General features: G+C 34.9%; 1 protein-coding gene across 34 annotated transcripts in view; it reads right to left on the reverse strand.

Annotated features, from left to right (window-relative positions):
* Positions 1-16408, reverse strand: part of CLASP2 (cytoplasmic linker associated protein 2) — a 152244-nt gene that overhangs the window by 28990 nt on the left and 106846 nt on the right. For 10 of the 34 annotated variants that reach the window (XM_017820818.1, XM_017820723.1, XM_017820691.1 and 7 more), the window contains 9 exons: positions 15256-15282; positions 13128-13298; positions 12090-12197; positions 7857-7919; positions 7061-7167; positions 3750-3773; positions 3044-3288; positions 2382-2445; positions 217-219 (listed from right to left, as the gene is read on the reverse strand). In XM_017820818.1, the coding sequence (XP_017676307.1) occupies positions 217-219; positions 2382-2445; positions 3044-3288; positions 3750-3773; positions 7061-7167; positions 7857-7919; positions 12090-12197; positions 13128-13298; positions 15256-15282 (812 nt within the window). The remainder of the gene's footprint in view (positions 1-216; positions 220-2381; positions 2446-3043; positions 3289-3749; positions 3774-7060; positions 7168-7856; positions 7920-12089; positions 12198-13127; positions 13299-15255; positions 15283-16408) is intronic. The other 24 variants (XM_017820770.1, XM_017820751.1, XM_017820953.1 and 21 more) reach the window with 16 other exon arrangements.

The following is a 16408-nucleotide window of genomic DNA, read 5'->3' on the forward strand; positions in this document are numbered from 1 at the left end:
AAAGCAGGAATGCATAACCAAACAATGTCAGTTAATTAGTAGATAAAGCACATCTTGAAAATTTACCACACAGTTTACTAATTGTATATAGCATTTTATGACTGCAAAAGGCTTGACACTGCATGAACTCTTTGGGGAAGAAAAATAGAGAAAAAGGGTTAATTGCACATTCATGCAAGTAAGGTTAGGCTTCCAACAAATATTGAACCAACTTACTCTCTAAAGAGAGTTCCAACACAGGGGACAGCATGCAAAACGAAACAAAAACAAAACAAAACAAAAAAGAACAACAGAAAAGGGAAAAAGATAAAAACACACAAATTAGTGGCCATCAATACAAAGTTCCTGTATGGAATAAAAAACAAAATAAAACAAAAAAGGTATTTCAAAACTTTTATGATAAATTTAGTAATTTTATTGGGATACCCAATGTATTTTTAAAATAAGCACTTGGTATGTTCTTCAAATCATTCTCCCATTTTCTCCTCCAAATGTTATTAATCTCTTTTTCTGTGTAACTCCCTACATCCAGCTATCATGCTAAAGTAAACTTTAAAAAAAAACCAACACAAAAGTGATGACAGAGTAATTCCTACAGACACCTAAACAGAATCTAAGATGAGATTTATGTAGCCGTATGTATGTAATAAAAAAAAAAAAATCACAGCTCATGAACTCTTAATACTTAAAGGATCCTCCTGATAATATATGGGTAACTATTAATAGTTTTACAGTACCAAAAAGCAGGCAAGGTTTCAGTGACTGGAACAAGAGTACCACATGTGTTACATCACAGGCCCAATTTCAAACTCAAAGTAACGTTATTTTACGTCAGAATGCCCAGTAAACAAACACAACAATCAACTAGAACAACTCAATGTAACATTCCTAAAGGCTTAATGAAAAGGTAAAATGTTCTTCTGACACAAGTTCTGGAACATTTTCTTTATCCTTCCCTGGCTCTCCCACTACAAAAGAAATCTCCAAGGTAATTCTGATATATTCATTGCTGCAATATTAATTAACACAGAAAAGGTAAAATTAAACTGAGCTGGTATTCACAATTTTGTCACTACTTCATTTAAAAATCAGTAATATGTCAACATTTAATTTTTTTTCCTCTTCTTCAAATTTTCTCTTTATGGAATGTTTTCTTCTCTTAAACTGCTTGGTTTAGTCTTTTCTTCTGGACTGCTGCAGTATGTCAGTAACTTCAGTATCATATTGCTGTCTTGAATGCAAGTTTTTACCAAAATAAATGGTGTCAGAGATAGCAGCTAAGTCACTTTTTCCAGCAGGAAAAATAAGGAGAGATAAACACTGTTAAGACTTCCCACCACTCTGAATTTCATTTTCCATAGCAGCAATAAGGAAGACTTAAAACATATGTAAAATGTATTGCATAATCAAAGTAGTTTTTCAGAATTCTACTGGGAAAAGCCAGTGCTTCTGAAATAATACTTTGCTCTGAATTTACCTGGGTTATCATTTTACCAATTCTGAAATATGTACACAAAATGGAACATGTTATACTCAACATAAAAGGTAAGGTTTCTTCCAAACAAGCCTATAATTCTAATAAAATGTGATGTTACGTGGGTTTTTTTACGTGATACCATTTATTAAGCTCCTTACTTACCTGCAGTCCTTCTGCTATGAGAAACTGTGACATACATCAAGCTGCACTAGTAACCCACCTCCCAAAAAAACGGTAAAAGTACTATCAAGTGAAGTAAATCAGCTTAGAAAACAGATTATTCTCTTTGTTATATCATCCATACTGAGTCTTTACCTAGGCAAAACTAAATAAAACATCACATATTCTTTTATACCAAAGTATAGTCTCCTTATTGAATACTAACAATGAAGTAAAATTTATTCACCAGTCTCAACTGCCAGTCCTATTTATGAAATTCAAGAAAGACATCATAAGCTATGATAATACAAAATACCCTGGGAAATAAGTGAGCACACATTTGGCATAGTTCATCAGACTATGTGTGATTTAGTCAGACCGCTTTCTTTATAATTTATATTACTGCAGAGCCTTTTGTTTTTAACTGAGAAAACCTTTACTCATGTTGAAGTGGCCTCTGTAAAAAACATGACTTAAAAATGCAAATTTTGAGCACAAATTGCTGAACTACTTCAACATATCTTCTTTTACACTAACCTTTACTTTATTTCAATGATCCTGAGAAAGGATGAAGATTATCTTGTTCAAAATTGCAAATTAAATGAATTGAAATGTGATACCATTAACTACCTAGGCTTGTCAAATTCTACATGTGCAAATACCACTAACATAACGTATCATAACTGCCTTTCTAGTAATAGACAATTTCAAACATTTACTGAAAATAAGAAATACCTAAACATACCTTACTGTGAGGATCAGCAAACATTCTTGTGAAGATTTCACACAACCTTTTCAACTCAACACGACTGTCAAAGTGACAACAATACATTAGTCAACTCCCTTGCTAGTACTACTAGAACACTAATGCATAGCAATCAGCAAAATCAACTGGAAATATTGAATCAAGTAATCTAGTAAACTAGGTAGAGAAAGGCATTTTAAGACACGCATAAAAATGTAAAAGACTGTATCGAGAATGAGACTTTTAACCTAGAAATGTCTCTTTAAATTGTCTCATACATTATACCATTCCCAGCTATTTTAATGGAGCAGATAATGAAAAAGGTATTCTTAGCAGCAAGTAGTAAACAGTTTCTTCTGAATAAATACCCCCCAAATTATAATAATAACAAAAAATTAATTATAATATAAATAAAATAAAGGCCTTCCATCAATACTAGATGCAAGGACTTAAGAGAATTCTTACAATACAAAAATTCCTAAATTTTGAATTTGCTACATACATTAGTAAAATCGTAAATATACATTATTTGGCAGAAGTGAGAAAAGCTTTCCCATTCTTTCCCCCATCTTCCTCTCAGAGACACACCCCCTGCCTTTCCTCTCTCCCTTGCCTCTCAACAACTCTGAAATAAAATGTTTTCTATTAACACGTCTTCTTACCTTAAAGTTCTCTGGTTCTTTAGTAAGTTTTGCAGGCCCAGAAGGCCTTCTTTTCTCTCTGACCAGTTGGTGCTGGCACAGCGATTCAGGACTTCAGCCACGTCTTCTGTCTGTCTCATGTATGTTGGTATGCTTCCATTCCTAGAGCTATAGGACCTTTCTGAACAGGCACTTGAAGCATCACTGTTGGCATCATCATCTGAGTACATCCCATAGGACTCATATCTTCTTCGCACAGGCTTCTTCTATTGCACAGAAACAACTCATGTAAGCACTGATTTTCAAAGAGACAGTATAACACACCCATAATTTATAGAAAGACCAACAGCTCAAATAATTGGTGTGACCCCTATTCCCTGCAGCGACAAATGGCTCCAACTTTTCAGCCGGTCAAACCAAGTTAATAAAAATATTTTAAAGTATGGCTTGCACAGTATTCCAAGTATAAAAGCAAAGCAAACACAGAGAAGACATGTTTGACAAAATGTTTAACTTTAGGTTTACCTGCAACAACCCATAAGACTGCAGGATAGAAAAACAAAGACTCTGTGTTTAAAGTTAGTTATTTCACTTAATAGTTTTATGTATGTTACAGAATATAAGAATCAGGTCTAAATCTGTATATTCTATCATTTTAACTTACTTTGTATCAAATATGTTAATAACAAACTATTAAACTATTGAAGAAGAAAAATAGTTTCTATACCTTAGTCCGTATGTCTCCTAAGAGCTGTTAGCAGTAAATTATTGAAAAGAAACAGAAATTGAGAACAGGAAGGTAAGGCATAGCAGCATTGTGACTAGTAAACTTCCTGCCACTGGACAACACACAGACGTATTGTAAATTTTGTTCTTAGCTCTCTGTGTCTAATCAGCATATTGCACATTGCCAAGAAGTAGTTTGCTTCCATTTCGATGGAAATATTACATATCACCTGCTGACTGGTCACAAAGACTTCTCTTTCAAAATCTTTGTGTTAGCAATATTTGAGAATGAAGACTTAACACACACAGTCAATTGTTATTAAAGTATGAAACCTTCATTTAAACTTTATTTTCTCATCAACTTCTCCATCTCTAACTTCAATAACTAAATTTTGTCAGTGCAACAATTACTACAGCAATGTTCTACAAAAAAAATTAATTACACAATGCAAAATACCAAACCCCTTTAAAACAAGGACAGGCCAGCAAAACAAAATACAACATGCCAATGGCCAGAGGAAAATAAAAAAGCTATTTATCCTAAAAGGAAAAAACATATAGCTCTGCAAAACAGCTCTTGCCATTCAAATTTTAAAGCTAGCAGTTAAGAATTCAGGTAATTACATACTCAAAGAAGCAGGAGCATAAGTGATTGTTTTCCCCTTAATTACTACTGCAATTTACATAGCGTTCCCATTTTTAACCATGGAATAACTTAAAAGATATCACAATAAAAATTAGTTAATACATCAGACAACAAGCAAGCTTACTGTCAACAGAAAGAACATACACAATGTGTAAGAGAATAAAGGAAGGGAAAAATCACAAAGACACACATTTTTGAAAAGAGACACCGCAAGGAAAAAAAAATGGTATTAAAAGAAATGAATCTGAAATGCCAAGGACTGTACTAAAGTAAAAGACATAAAAATATGTAAAGATCACCATTATTGCTGCATTTCATGCCAGAAGACTGACATCCCTTTGGTTTAAGCAGTACTAAAACTAGTTGAGTATTTTCCATATCAAAAATGGCAATACAATCTGGAATATTTTTTTATTTTTATATTACATCTATCAGGACTCTACATTCTACCTTTTAAAAACACTGTTATGAGGGTGAGTCTTCAGTCTATGATAAAACAAGAGTGTTTATAAACAGATTTCCATCTAAGTGGAGCCATTTCTACAGGACAGTACTTCTACAGGACATTTAGAGCATGGCAAGGAACCAGGCATGCAAATGCTACAATAAAATGTTGCAGTTCTTTATCCTTGTCATGTCAGATTCCAGCTAAAATATACAAGCTAATTTTCCTCTGACATTTCTAGAGGCATCACTTATTTTGGATCCAGGTAATACAAACCAGTTTCTTCGAAGAAACTTTATTGCTTCAATGAAGTAGGACACATTCAAGCCTCAAGGGTAGTAGTCATTGGAAACATGACTTTCTCCTCAGCTTCTCTTCTTACTACGTACTTTGCCCAGTTAAATTTGAGTAAGCTAGAAGGCTGCTAAAAGTACTAAAAAGACACTCTTCGTGAAGCACCAATGTGTAGAAATCTACAGCACAAGTTTTCAAATTATAGCCAGAAAATGTTAATGTTCCATGGACTGGTTTTCTATTGTTTCCTGTTTTTCGATTGTTCCGTATTCCAACATCCAGACTGATTACCAGTTTACTAACCAGCATTCCCCATCAATGCTGAAAACATTTTGCAAGTTGATAATATCAGAAAGGGAAAAAAACCACACTGTGGCCTCTTAGGCAAGATTTCAGAGATATCCTCCTGATCTCTATGCCAGCGAAGGCACACAAATTTTAAACTGAGGTGTCAAGAAAAAAGCATAAATCAAGAAATCAATAAATCCTCATACTAAGAATACGATTCTTCAGACCTTTTCCTCTGAAATTTTGTTTTCCTCTATTGAGTTATGTCTGGCTATAATTATCTTTTTAGAGTCTGATTTTAGTTTTTTACTAACGTTCAAAATAATTTTTTTCTTAAAACAGAGCAATTACAATGTCCTTAAAGCACTCTGATAACTAGGAAACAGGTACTTACAAGTATTTAATGACATGAATGTCAGAATAGCAAAATAAATGATGTGTTCAGTTTGGCTAACTGGGGCAGGGAGGAAGGTAGAGGAGCCAAACCCGCCCTTTTAAAGAACAGTAAAGGTGAGAAGACAAATGGCATAACCAGTTTTAACTTCAGTGTAACATTTAGAAAACAAAAGTAAACAAAAATTAATCTTATGAGATGTCACCTTCTGTGCTGGTTTTGGCTGTGGTAGAGTTAATTTTCTTCACAGTGGCTGGTATGTGGCTGTGTTTTGGATTTGTGCTGAACACAGGGTTAATAACGCAGAGATGTTTTTGTTATTGCTGAGCAGAGCTTACACAGAGCCAAGGCCTTTTCTGCTTTTCATACTGCCATGCTGGCAAGGGAGGTTGGAGGAGACACAGCCAGGACAGGTGACCCAAAATGACCAAAGGGATATTCCAGACCACATAACATCCTGCTCAATATATAAAATGGGGGGAAGAAGGAGGAAGGGAGGGCACATTTGCAGTGATGGCGTTTGTCTCCCAAGTAACTGTTATGTGTGATGGGCCTCTGCTCTCCTGGAGATGGCTGAACATCTGCCTGCCCATGGGAAGCGGTGAATGAATTCCTTATTTTGCTTTGGTTGTGTGTGTGGCTTTTGCTTTCCCTGTTAAACTGTCTTTATCTCAATCCACAAGTTTTCAAGCTTTTACCATTCTGATTCTCTCCCCAGTCCTGCTGGTGGTGGAGTGAGTGAGTGGCTGTGTGGGGCTTTGATTGCTGGCTGGCATGAAAGCACATCACCTGCCCAGCCATCAGTTTCTCTCTTCAGCATCAATCTCATATGTTGTCAGACAGAAAAAGTTTAAATGGCACCCAGAATTATGGTAAGCAAAAGGCTTCTGCTGTCATCATTCCCAACTCTAGCAAGCCTTCAGCCTATCTAGAAGTTCGACTAGCTGTTATAGGAAACTGCTGGTTAGTGCTACCTGTACAAGTGGCTCCTCGGGCCACTCCAATAGAGTAATCCAAGACTATTTCCTGTCTGCCACAGAAAAAAGCACATTACTCAAAAATTAAAACTTCTGTAGGGAATGAAAATTCAAATACTTGCAGCTCCAGCAACTCAGTTTCTCTTTTTTCCCCTCACCAAGAAGCCAATAAAATAACAAATGACAAGTTCTTTTGCATACTTTAATGTACAGGTACCAAACATTTTAAGAGCCTGCAACCTACAAAAAGTAAGTGTGAGATTCTTACCAAAGCATCTGCTACTGCCTCTTCCACGTCAGAACCTGTGTTCAGAACTCGCATAGCACTAACTGATGACGACAATCTACTCGACTGACTAATTCCAAAGCCAGTACCTGTTACAACAACACAAATAAATATAAAAAATTCAGTCAGAATAGCATCTTGGGACATTAATATCATACTCAAAAAAAACCCAAGCAGAAGAAAAACATTTGCTTAATATTTTCAGTAAATCAGGTAGTGGCTAAAGCACTGGTTATTTTCATTCTGAAGTCTTAGTGGCACAGTGAAAAGTAAGAGATTAAGCAGAAAAACCAGTAATCCACAAATAATCTATTCCAACATTACATCGGAAAAAAACCCTACAAAACAATGGTTTTAACTGGAAGAACCTTTGCTTTTTAATTTTTTTTAATCAATGTCTTCTTCATTTTGGGTTTTTGTTTTCATTTAAAAAGAAAGCAAATACAATAGAAGGGCTATTGAGACTGCTGATTAGAAAACTACATGCATAAAGAATGCTCTACAAATACTAAAAAAAATATGGAAAACTAAAAAAAGTTCTTCTGCAAGTAAAAATAAAATTATTATTATTAAAGAAAAAAAGGGTTAACATTGGAACGTGAGGGTGGAGACGAAATCTAGCAACATAAACACATCTATCTGGGTTATTAAAACCACAAAACTCAAATTAATATAAATAATGCCTTCTAAAACTGAACTATGAGAATAACCAAGTGGGTGGGGAAAAAATAATCCAGGATGACTGCACAGATGACAGCAAAGTGTACTCATCCTTCACCTGTGGCCCCATAAGCATCAGGAGCGTAGAGGGCACCAGTAGATCTGGAGTGATGTCTGGAAGCTGCAATAACAGGATTATATAAAGCCTATCTATGACCATGGAATCAAAGTGCTGCAACAGTTGCTCAGATGAACAAGAGAATATTTAAAAGATTCAGCTTAAGCACCAGAAACTGAGTATTACACAGCAGCAAAAAATCTTCAGAGAAGTTCTTTGATTATACATAACATGATTATATAGGTTTATGTACACTGGACATTTCATGCATAATTTTTTGTTTAATTTAAAAGATTAAGAGCAGGGTAAAAGCAAGTATGCTTAAATTCAAAGAAGAAAAGGTGCACAGACACACATGCAGACACCCACACTCAAACAGAACTTTTCAGGTATTTTTGATGATTTTTGATGATGTCAGTGCATACTGACACTGATACTGGTTTTCCACTGTAGAGTTAACTCAATCCTAAGTGCTCAAGTCAGAGCAAGACCTCATGTATCAAACATTATCTGCAAAAAGTGACTACTGCACGAACCCACTGTGTCAGCAGCTGACAATCCGTATACAATTGAGTTCTTGCCTATGTGGAGATAACTCAAGCGCGGTTAAAACTCACCACTATGTAAAAGAAAGTTAAAATTGTCCAATTATAAGTTAAAAATAAGTCAATACAATTAATAATCCCCATGCTTATTGTTTTATTTAAATAAAATGTCAAATTTAAGCACTTGTGTTAGTTACTATAGCTCATTAAGATTTTTTAAAGTTACTGAAACTGGAAACCAGAGAACTTTAAGGGTTTTTGAATAAAACTGAGTACCCCTCTCCTTATGGCACCTGTTTTTTTAGTGATTCTAAGGAAGTTGACTCACCATTGCTAGTATTTTCTTCCTCAAACTGCGGAATTTTTAAATTAAACGTTTTTAAACAATTAATCTTCTTTCTTCAGTTCACTTAATTTGGAATTTTTAATGCCACATAACATGATAATTTAAACTTGAATTCAAATGTCCACCCACAGTGGCACAAACCCCAGATATAATCCTATGATTTAATAAATAACTGTAAATGCAAATATTTTAAACCTTTTGGATACAGAAAGTAGCATAAGTACAAATCAGGAATCAAATTGATCATCCTTTACTCTGATTAACAAAGAACATTTAAGAGTCTGACTCGAATCAAGCAACCCTGACATGGACCAAATGACATCTGGGGAAGCACACCTCCTTTAACCTAAATGTACTCCAAAATGAGCCTAACTCCTGTAAAGATCCCAAGAAACAACACTGTGTCCTTCCACATAAAGTTCTCTACTCCTTACATAAAGTACAGCCATGTATTTTTTATTATTAACCAATCCCGCATGAAGATGTTTACCTACAGCATTTTATTTTCCAAGTAATGCTTTGTGGAATATTTAGTTCTTTAGAAACTATGCCTCAGTATGGAAAAGGAGACAGGACAGAGGATATCAAAACATAGGCATCACAGCTAACAGCTCTTTAAATACAAACATAAACGGGATAAACCTTTCTATTACTTTCCATCAATGAGCCCTGAAAATTAAAGGTACAGTTGAAAATTCGAACTTCAGGCATGCAAATTGAAATGATCCTGTCCCCACATAAGTCTGAAATATGCTGGACAAGTTAAGACAGTTAAGGGAAGAACTATATTGGGTGAAACATACCCCATTCCAAAGCACATTTTCAAGAATATTCTTTGTAACACTCAAATTGCAGAAACTGCGCAAGAATTTACTTTTGCATTTCCATTTTTTTAAAAAATGAATTAAGATTTTTAAATGGACTCACAATAAGATAATTTCTTAGCTAATATACAGAAATGACACTAGTCCAATATTTAGTGTTAACTATATGTAGTGAAAATAGACACTTCTATATAAATTACAAATCACTTCTCAGTGGCTCTTATCTCCCAGCTTATAACGCTGTAATGAGATGTGAGATTACATAAACACTTCATATCAATGTATACAGCAAAGCAATTATGTGGCATTTGGGTCATTTTATGCCCTGAAGGGGGATAAAATGCATTTTATTTATTTGCATTTGTAAGCAAAAATTTCTGTGCTGAGAATGAGGCAATATAAATTACATTTCCCCCTGCAATCCTGTGTCAAACTGTCTCTAGCTACACAGAACTGAATTTGCCTTATTTCACCTTTCACTTGCACCCTTGAAAAACATTAAATTTAGTATTTTTGATAGACATTAACAGCATCCCATAAGATAAAACTGGTCCAACAAAACACTGAATGACATTTGAAATTATTCAAATAAGAAGTCACACTAGGAAGAATCCTCATTTCTTCCAAGTACAACTGTTGGGGTTTTTTTTTAAAACAATGCTGGATTCCTATAAATGTTACTTTGCATTCTCTGTGCTATCAGACAATTCCACCTATTTTATTTGTACAGGTACTTGTTTTGACATCTGTATTATAAAACTAAACTACATTAATAAAAATAAAACCTCAAGTGGCATCTATCCCAGCCACACACTTCATGGTATTGGCGTAATACAGATTTCTTAAGATAGCAAGCATTTGACCAATTATAAAACATAAATCTTGCATGCAAGCAATTGAAATCAAGGTGTAAGGCAGCTAAAGAAGCACAAAAACATCTGCAAAATACCTTTGTTTTGAAAATAACGGAAGGTATGGTATACTACAACATAGTCTTCCAGCTGTGTTTTAGTAAAAGATGCAAGCTTACTAATGGATTCTGCATAACGTCTACTTTTAGTATAATTTCCCAATTAAACAGCATCTGGGCAAACCAGCATTAGTTACTGAAACAGCTTTCATTCAATTGATCTGTACTCTCCCAATAAAACCATGGCTGACAGGAAGCATACTGTCCTAACAGACCACAACAGACATCCAATGCTAATTAGGAGCACAGTTGGGCGCCTCAAATTGAGATACAAACCAAGGATTTACTATTTTCAGACTATGTTTAACAGCTAGTATTATAAAGTCCTTAACTGTAAGCTACATTTGACCAAACAAAATAAGAAAGAAATACACTGAAGACTATTTCAGACAAAGGTAACACCAAAAAAGATCAGTTTCACATACAATTGTACAGGAGATAGTTTGGTATTACCAAACAATCAAAAAACCCCCAATCCATAAGCCCCATACGTAAAAATACTTGAATCAAAATTTATTGCCAACTTCATAGTAACCTTGACAAAGTTACATGGGAGATGAGAAACTTCCCTAATCCTTAACCAACATGTTAAAGTAATTATAAGTTAATATTCTTAAGTCTCAGTGACATGACAGAAACAACTTGACAATCTCCTAAAATCTTTTAAGTGTCAGACCAATCAGCTGAAATACTAAGCGAAAACAAAACTTTTGCTTATAGCAGCTGTAGAAACTGAATGTAACTAAGCACGTGTGAACATTAAATGTTTTTAATTCCTGTTCTTTATATAACAACAGCTGCTACTTCAATTATCACTTGTTCTATACAGACTAAACGAAAACTTCAGAACTGTACTTTGTTGATCTACTTGTAAAGGACTTTGCTACTTGCCCTGTTCATTTTTAGAAAATGGAATGCAGCCTCAGAATACAGTTCTTTCTCAGTAGATCAGTCCCTTATCTGCACCACCATAATTACTTGCACGGTAACAAGTTAAAATTTTACTATTTTTTCACATAATACAGTCATGACAATATAGCTAAGGAGACATAATGAAGTGTATTTCTTGTACACTAACATGATTCATTGACTAGGGAGCAAATTTGAATAACAGTTGATCCCAGCTGCTGAAGCAAGCCAAGGCAGAGGATGATAGCCACATCATGTTCTTTGCTCTGGCAGCTCAGTGAGAAATGGATTACCTAACTGCACCCAAGCAATAAGTGTTCTAATAAAAAGAGAAACATCGTTTCAAAACAGCTTTTCAAAAGCAAAAGTGCCTTTTCAGAAAAGGCATCTAGATGCTGCCTATCACATACCTTTCTAAACTTGGTACTTAAGACTAACACTAGCAAAGCTTTATTTTTCAAGTGTGCAACCCATTCACACATTGGTCAATTCTCCATTGAAGTAAGTGGGGAAGAGAGCCAAAGGAAGGGAAAACACGGTGGCCAGCTACAAGCTAAATGAAGGAGGCATGGATTCGTTAGGAGCACATTAACGAAGGGCAAGGACAGCCATGCACAACGAGGGGCTCCGAGTACTTACCAAGGGGTGGGAAAGAGCGGACAGGGCTTGTGTCCCTGCTACTTTCACGGCTGGCCTCCCGACTGCACCCCTGACTCACACTAGGCCGAGGAATGCGGCTGCCTCGCGCTAGTATGATTCAGGGTACAGACAAACAGAAGCACAGAAGGGAGAAGACATAAGAAAAGTTGCAGTTTTAATGCCATTCTGTTTCGCAGTAAGATCACAGATGAATTTCTAAGAAATGACATTGACGATTGTGGCGTTTTATAAGTCATAACCTTTCCTACAGGCTTTCCTGATTGTGCTGGATTACTCTAAGTGTAGCCACCTCAATGAAATTATTTCTTTGCACAGCATAAAATGGGAATTTACCAACTCTTTACACAATGGTTGAAAGACCTTTTGGAAAGGATGGAGAGAAAACAAACAACATTTGAGTATTGATTCAGAATTTGGGCTCAAGAACAAGTTAATCAACAGTAACGTGAACAAAGAAACTCAAAGCTTTCTAAAAGGAGGAAAATAAAAAATTAATGCAACTAACATAAAAATCAAAAGTACAAAATAAAGAACAGCAGCAATACCATTAAAAACAACTGATATTTTTCAATAATATTGTTTGCGATAAAGTGTAATCAGATTACACTGTGAGATTTAAGACATATAACATTCATTTTAGTATCACAGCAGTATACACATGCACGCACACATATGTAAAAGACACACAGTAACGAAGAAAATATTTTCAAAATGGTATCACACTTTAATTCAATGGATGTGGGTATTTTGGGGGTGGTGAAAAAAGTGAAAAAAGGAGAAAAGGGAGGTGAGGTAAGGAACTACTGCATTCTTACAGCAAAAAAATTAAAGTTTCAGCTTCAATTTAAAACTGTCTTGTATATCAAAGACTAGTCTCAGAGAACGGCCACATTTTAGATTATCAGTATATATCAGTAAATATTCTATTTTTTTCATCCACCTGTAACTATACAAGCTGTAGATATCCCTCCCAGCACTTAGCTATAAAGAAACCAAGAGTTATTTGGTGATTCTTACCTACTGACAACCTAGAAGGACTAGCTTCCCTACTGCATCCCTGACTTCGTGGGATTTTGCTTCGCTTTTGTGCAGCTGCAGGATTCACCAACACTCTCTGAACTCCTGTGTTCATAGTGGAAAGTGTGGTTGTTGTCAAAACTCTTCCAGGAGACCCAGATCTACTGCCAGCTGAAGATAAAATGAATAAATATAAGTAACAGCGTAAAAGATAAACAATCATGGTTAAAAAGAAAATAATGCTTAAAGTTAGTAGGAAAGTGGTGGTACATTGAAATGATCAGGAAAAATTTACAAGGTAAAAATATGCAATAGAATGCCTTGGTCCAAGTTCTTCCAGTGCTACATACAAGGTTGTTAAAATTATCAATGCAAGGAAGCACTTGACATGGTATTTAGCACTAGATAACCTCAAGAAACCATAAATAATATTTCTGGACTTCATCAAGAGTTCCACTGCCCCTAACACAAACACTGCTGTGTTCCTATCTTTTTAAGTTATGTGGTCTCACTAATCACATTTTCTACTAAAAAAAAGAAAAAATTAACCTGTTAGAAAGCTAAAGGGAGCAATTTTAAACTAAGCTATTTCATCACTATCCCAGTTCTTCCAATGTAACCAATGTTATAACAAAATAACATTATTTTCCTAACATTTAAACTCTTCTCCCTTGCTTTTAATAGCATGGGGTCTTCAAGCACTATTCACTGAAGTTAAATAAAACGTCACTGAAGGCGATTCGAACACTTACATTCATTTCTGTGGTGGTTACCTCACAAATTAGAGAAAATCTTCAATTAGTTTTAAACAAGCTAAAAAACTGGTCAAGACATATTTAAGTGTTTTATACTTTTGTTAATCAAAACTGTACATTACAAAGTGCTATAAATGTCCATGATACTGTCCATGGCTACCAGAAACTGGGGTCACTGATCCCTAATTTTGATATTTCAGTTACAGAACATTAAAGTTCTAAGTCATAACAAAGAATTCATTCTTCTCTTGCTATATCTGATTCATGCCACCAGCTGATATAAATATATAATTTCCAGCTGTAGAATTCAAGAAATCTGACCAAATAAAAGGCAAAACAGAATTTCAACCAAAGATTAATTACATACTGATTTGAACCCTTCCTTAATCTTTAAAAAATAATCAGGTAACTGTATGACCACAGCGATGCTATCAGATTAACAGAGTTAACATGCAACATCTCGAGTGAGTTTCATGGGTTACTTCTTATGAGGCATATTTAAAAAAAGATACAAGTTGACTAAAGCTTGACTATATGGGAAAAGAAACAAATCCCAAACAAAATAAAATATATGCTGGGTGGAAGGGAGAAATCTAAAACAATGTACCATGCATATACTTTCAGATTCATTGTTTGAATTCAAACTTGAAATGATTATTTACTAAAATCCCTTTTCCAAACTATGGACCTATTCAGCAGAAATGATAAATAAAATATTACACAGCCTGGAAAAAACAAGCACAACTTCTACAGCAACAAAAGAATAAGCAAAGCTATAAAATTGCTGCAAAAATTAAGGGTTTGGAAGTTTCTTAATATCAGGGTACTTCAACTTACACCTGATATTACTATACCTTCTTCCTGTTTTCTATCTCTAAAACAATAAAAACATTGTAAAAGTTCTCTGTGTGCCAGAGAGTTGTAGGAGATTTTCTTCAACAGGTCAGAAACCTGAAAAACTTAAACTCTTCTCAGAATACACAGAAGAAATGCAACCTCTCATTCTAATACTTTATCTTTCTACAGCCAGACCTGCAAAGTGTACCACTGTGTAGCGTAAATAAACCAAATGAAGCTTAATATCCTGAAAACATTATGCTAGTAACAGCACTGGTATACTCTTGTCAGCACTACTACTAGTAGTACATCTAAGTCAACTGAATGATGAAAGAAAGATTACTAAGGCAGTATTCCAAAATGACAAACCCCTCCCACCTCTACTGTTTTCTACATAAGGATTACATCCAATTAGTAGTCATGTGCAGCACAAGGAAAAAAGCGAGCCAGAATTTCTGCTGAATAGGGTCCTTAAATGAGATATGTCAAACAGGTGATCAAACAATGATGTATACACAAATTCTGTAGACTCTTACCACCAATGGGGTTAGCAGACTGTGATCCTGAACAAGTGTAAAGGCAGGATTAGGGTAGGGATTTATAATCCATGAAGAGGGAGGGAGCAGAGCAGATTAAAAAATGGATGGCAAATGGAAATAAGAAAGCTTTAGTCATTTCACACAGGAAAAAAAGCTGCAAGGGGGTTATGCTAAAGCAGTGCTTTTAAGTAGCTTCCACAATTGAAGAATTAAACTTAGATGCTATGTACAAAGCAGATGAAGCAAAGCTGCACAAGCAAATTACAATTCTTCAGCTTTCTAATCAACAACTCGGTAACACTGAAGAATTAAATTTCAATTAAACATGAAACTGTAGCCTGCATATTACTTTAAAAGAATATTACATTGCCAAAAAGGCTCAAAAAGTTCAACAGCTGAACAGAATTTACACACAAGATCAAAACTTTTTTTTTTTTTGAGACACAACAGTAAAGGAACTGAGCTGCAAGTGCGGTGGATGATCAAAAAAAAAAACCAAACTCACAATGGCACAACTGAAAAGACTTGCATAGAATTTTAGGGTTTCCTCTTTAAAATTCATCTGGAGTATAGAAGTAAGAATTTGTTTCCGTTCAGAAATTCTCTGAATGAAGACTGTAATGCAATTTTAGAACACCGTATTGAATTACCTGGCAACCAAACAGGAAAGGAGAGGAAAAAAATGTAACCATTTTTTTCCATAGATAAGAATAAAATAATGAGACATTTACGTTATGATAATTTAAAAATAGAAGAGGAAGAGTAAAGGGCTTTTGAAAGCCTATAAAGGTATTTTTTAAAAATCATTCAAATTTGCAAGTCTTTCATAAAATGATCTTTGAACAAAAGATAGCTGTAACCCAAAAATTAACAAAAGCATCTGTGCTACAGTGATTTTTAAAAAATAAAAGCTTAAATCTAATATGAAGCTATTCTCTCATTACATAAGCCGGGGAACTAAAACAATCCCCTGTATGGAAACATCAAGCATCACTCTTCACACAATGCTGTGAAAATTTTCAGTCACATAAAGAAGCATCACCCAAATAGCTGGCATACAGTGCCTGAGAATTCTCCTTCGCCTGTCCATTTGTATTTGCCCTGTTTATCTTCCTTAAAACATCTCAGAATTCTTGTTCTCCCCCACTGA

Source organism: Lepidothrix coronata, unplaced genomic scaffold (assembly GCF_001604755.1).
Source record: "Lepidothrix coronata isolate B3197 unplaced genomic scaffold, Lepidothrix_coronata-1.0 Scaffold3, whole genome shotgun sequence".
NCBI classification, from domain to species: Eukaryota; Metazoa; Chordata; class Aves; order Passeriformes; family Pipridae; genus Lepidothrix; species Lepidothrix coronata.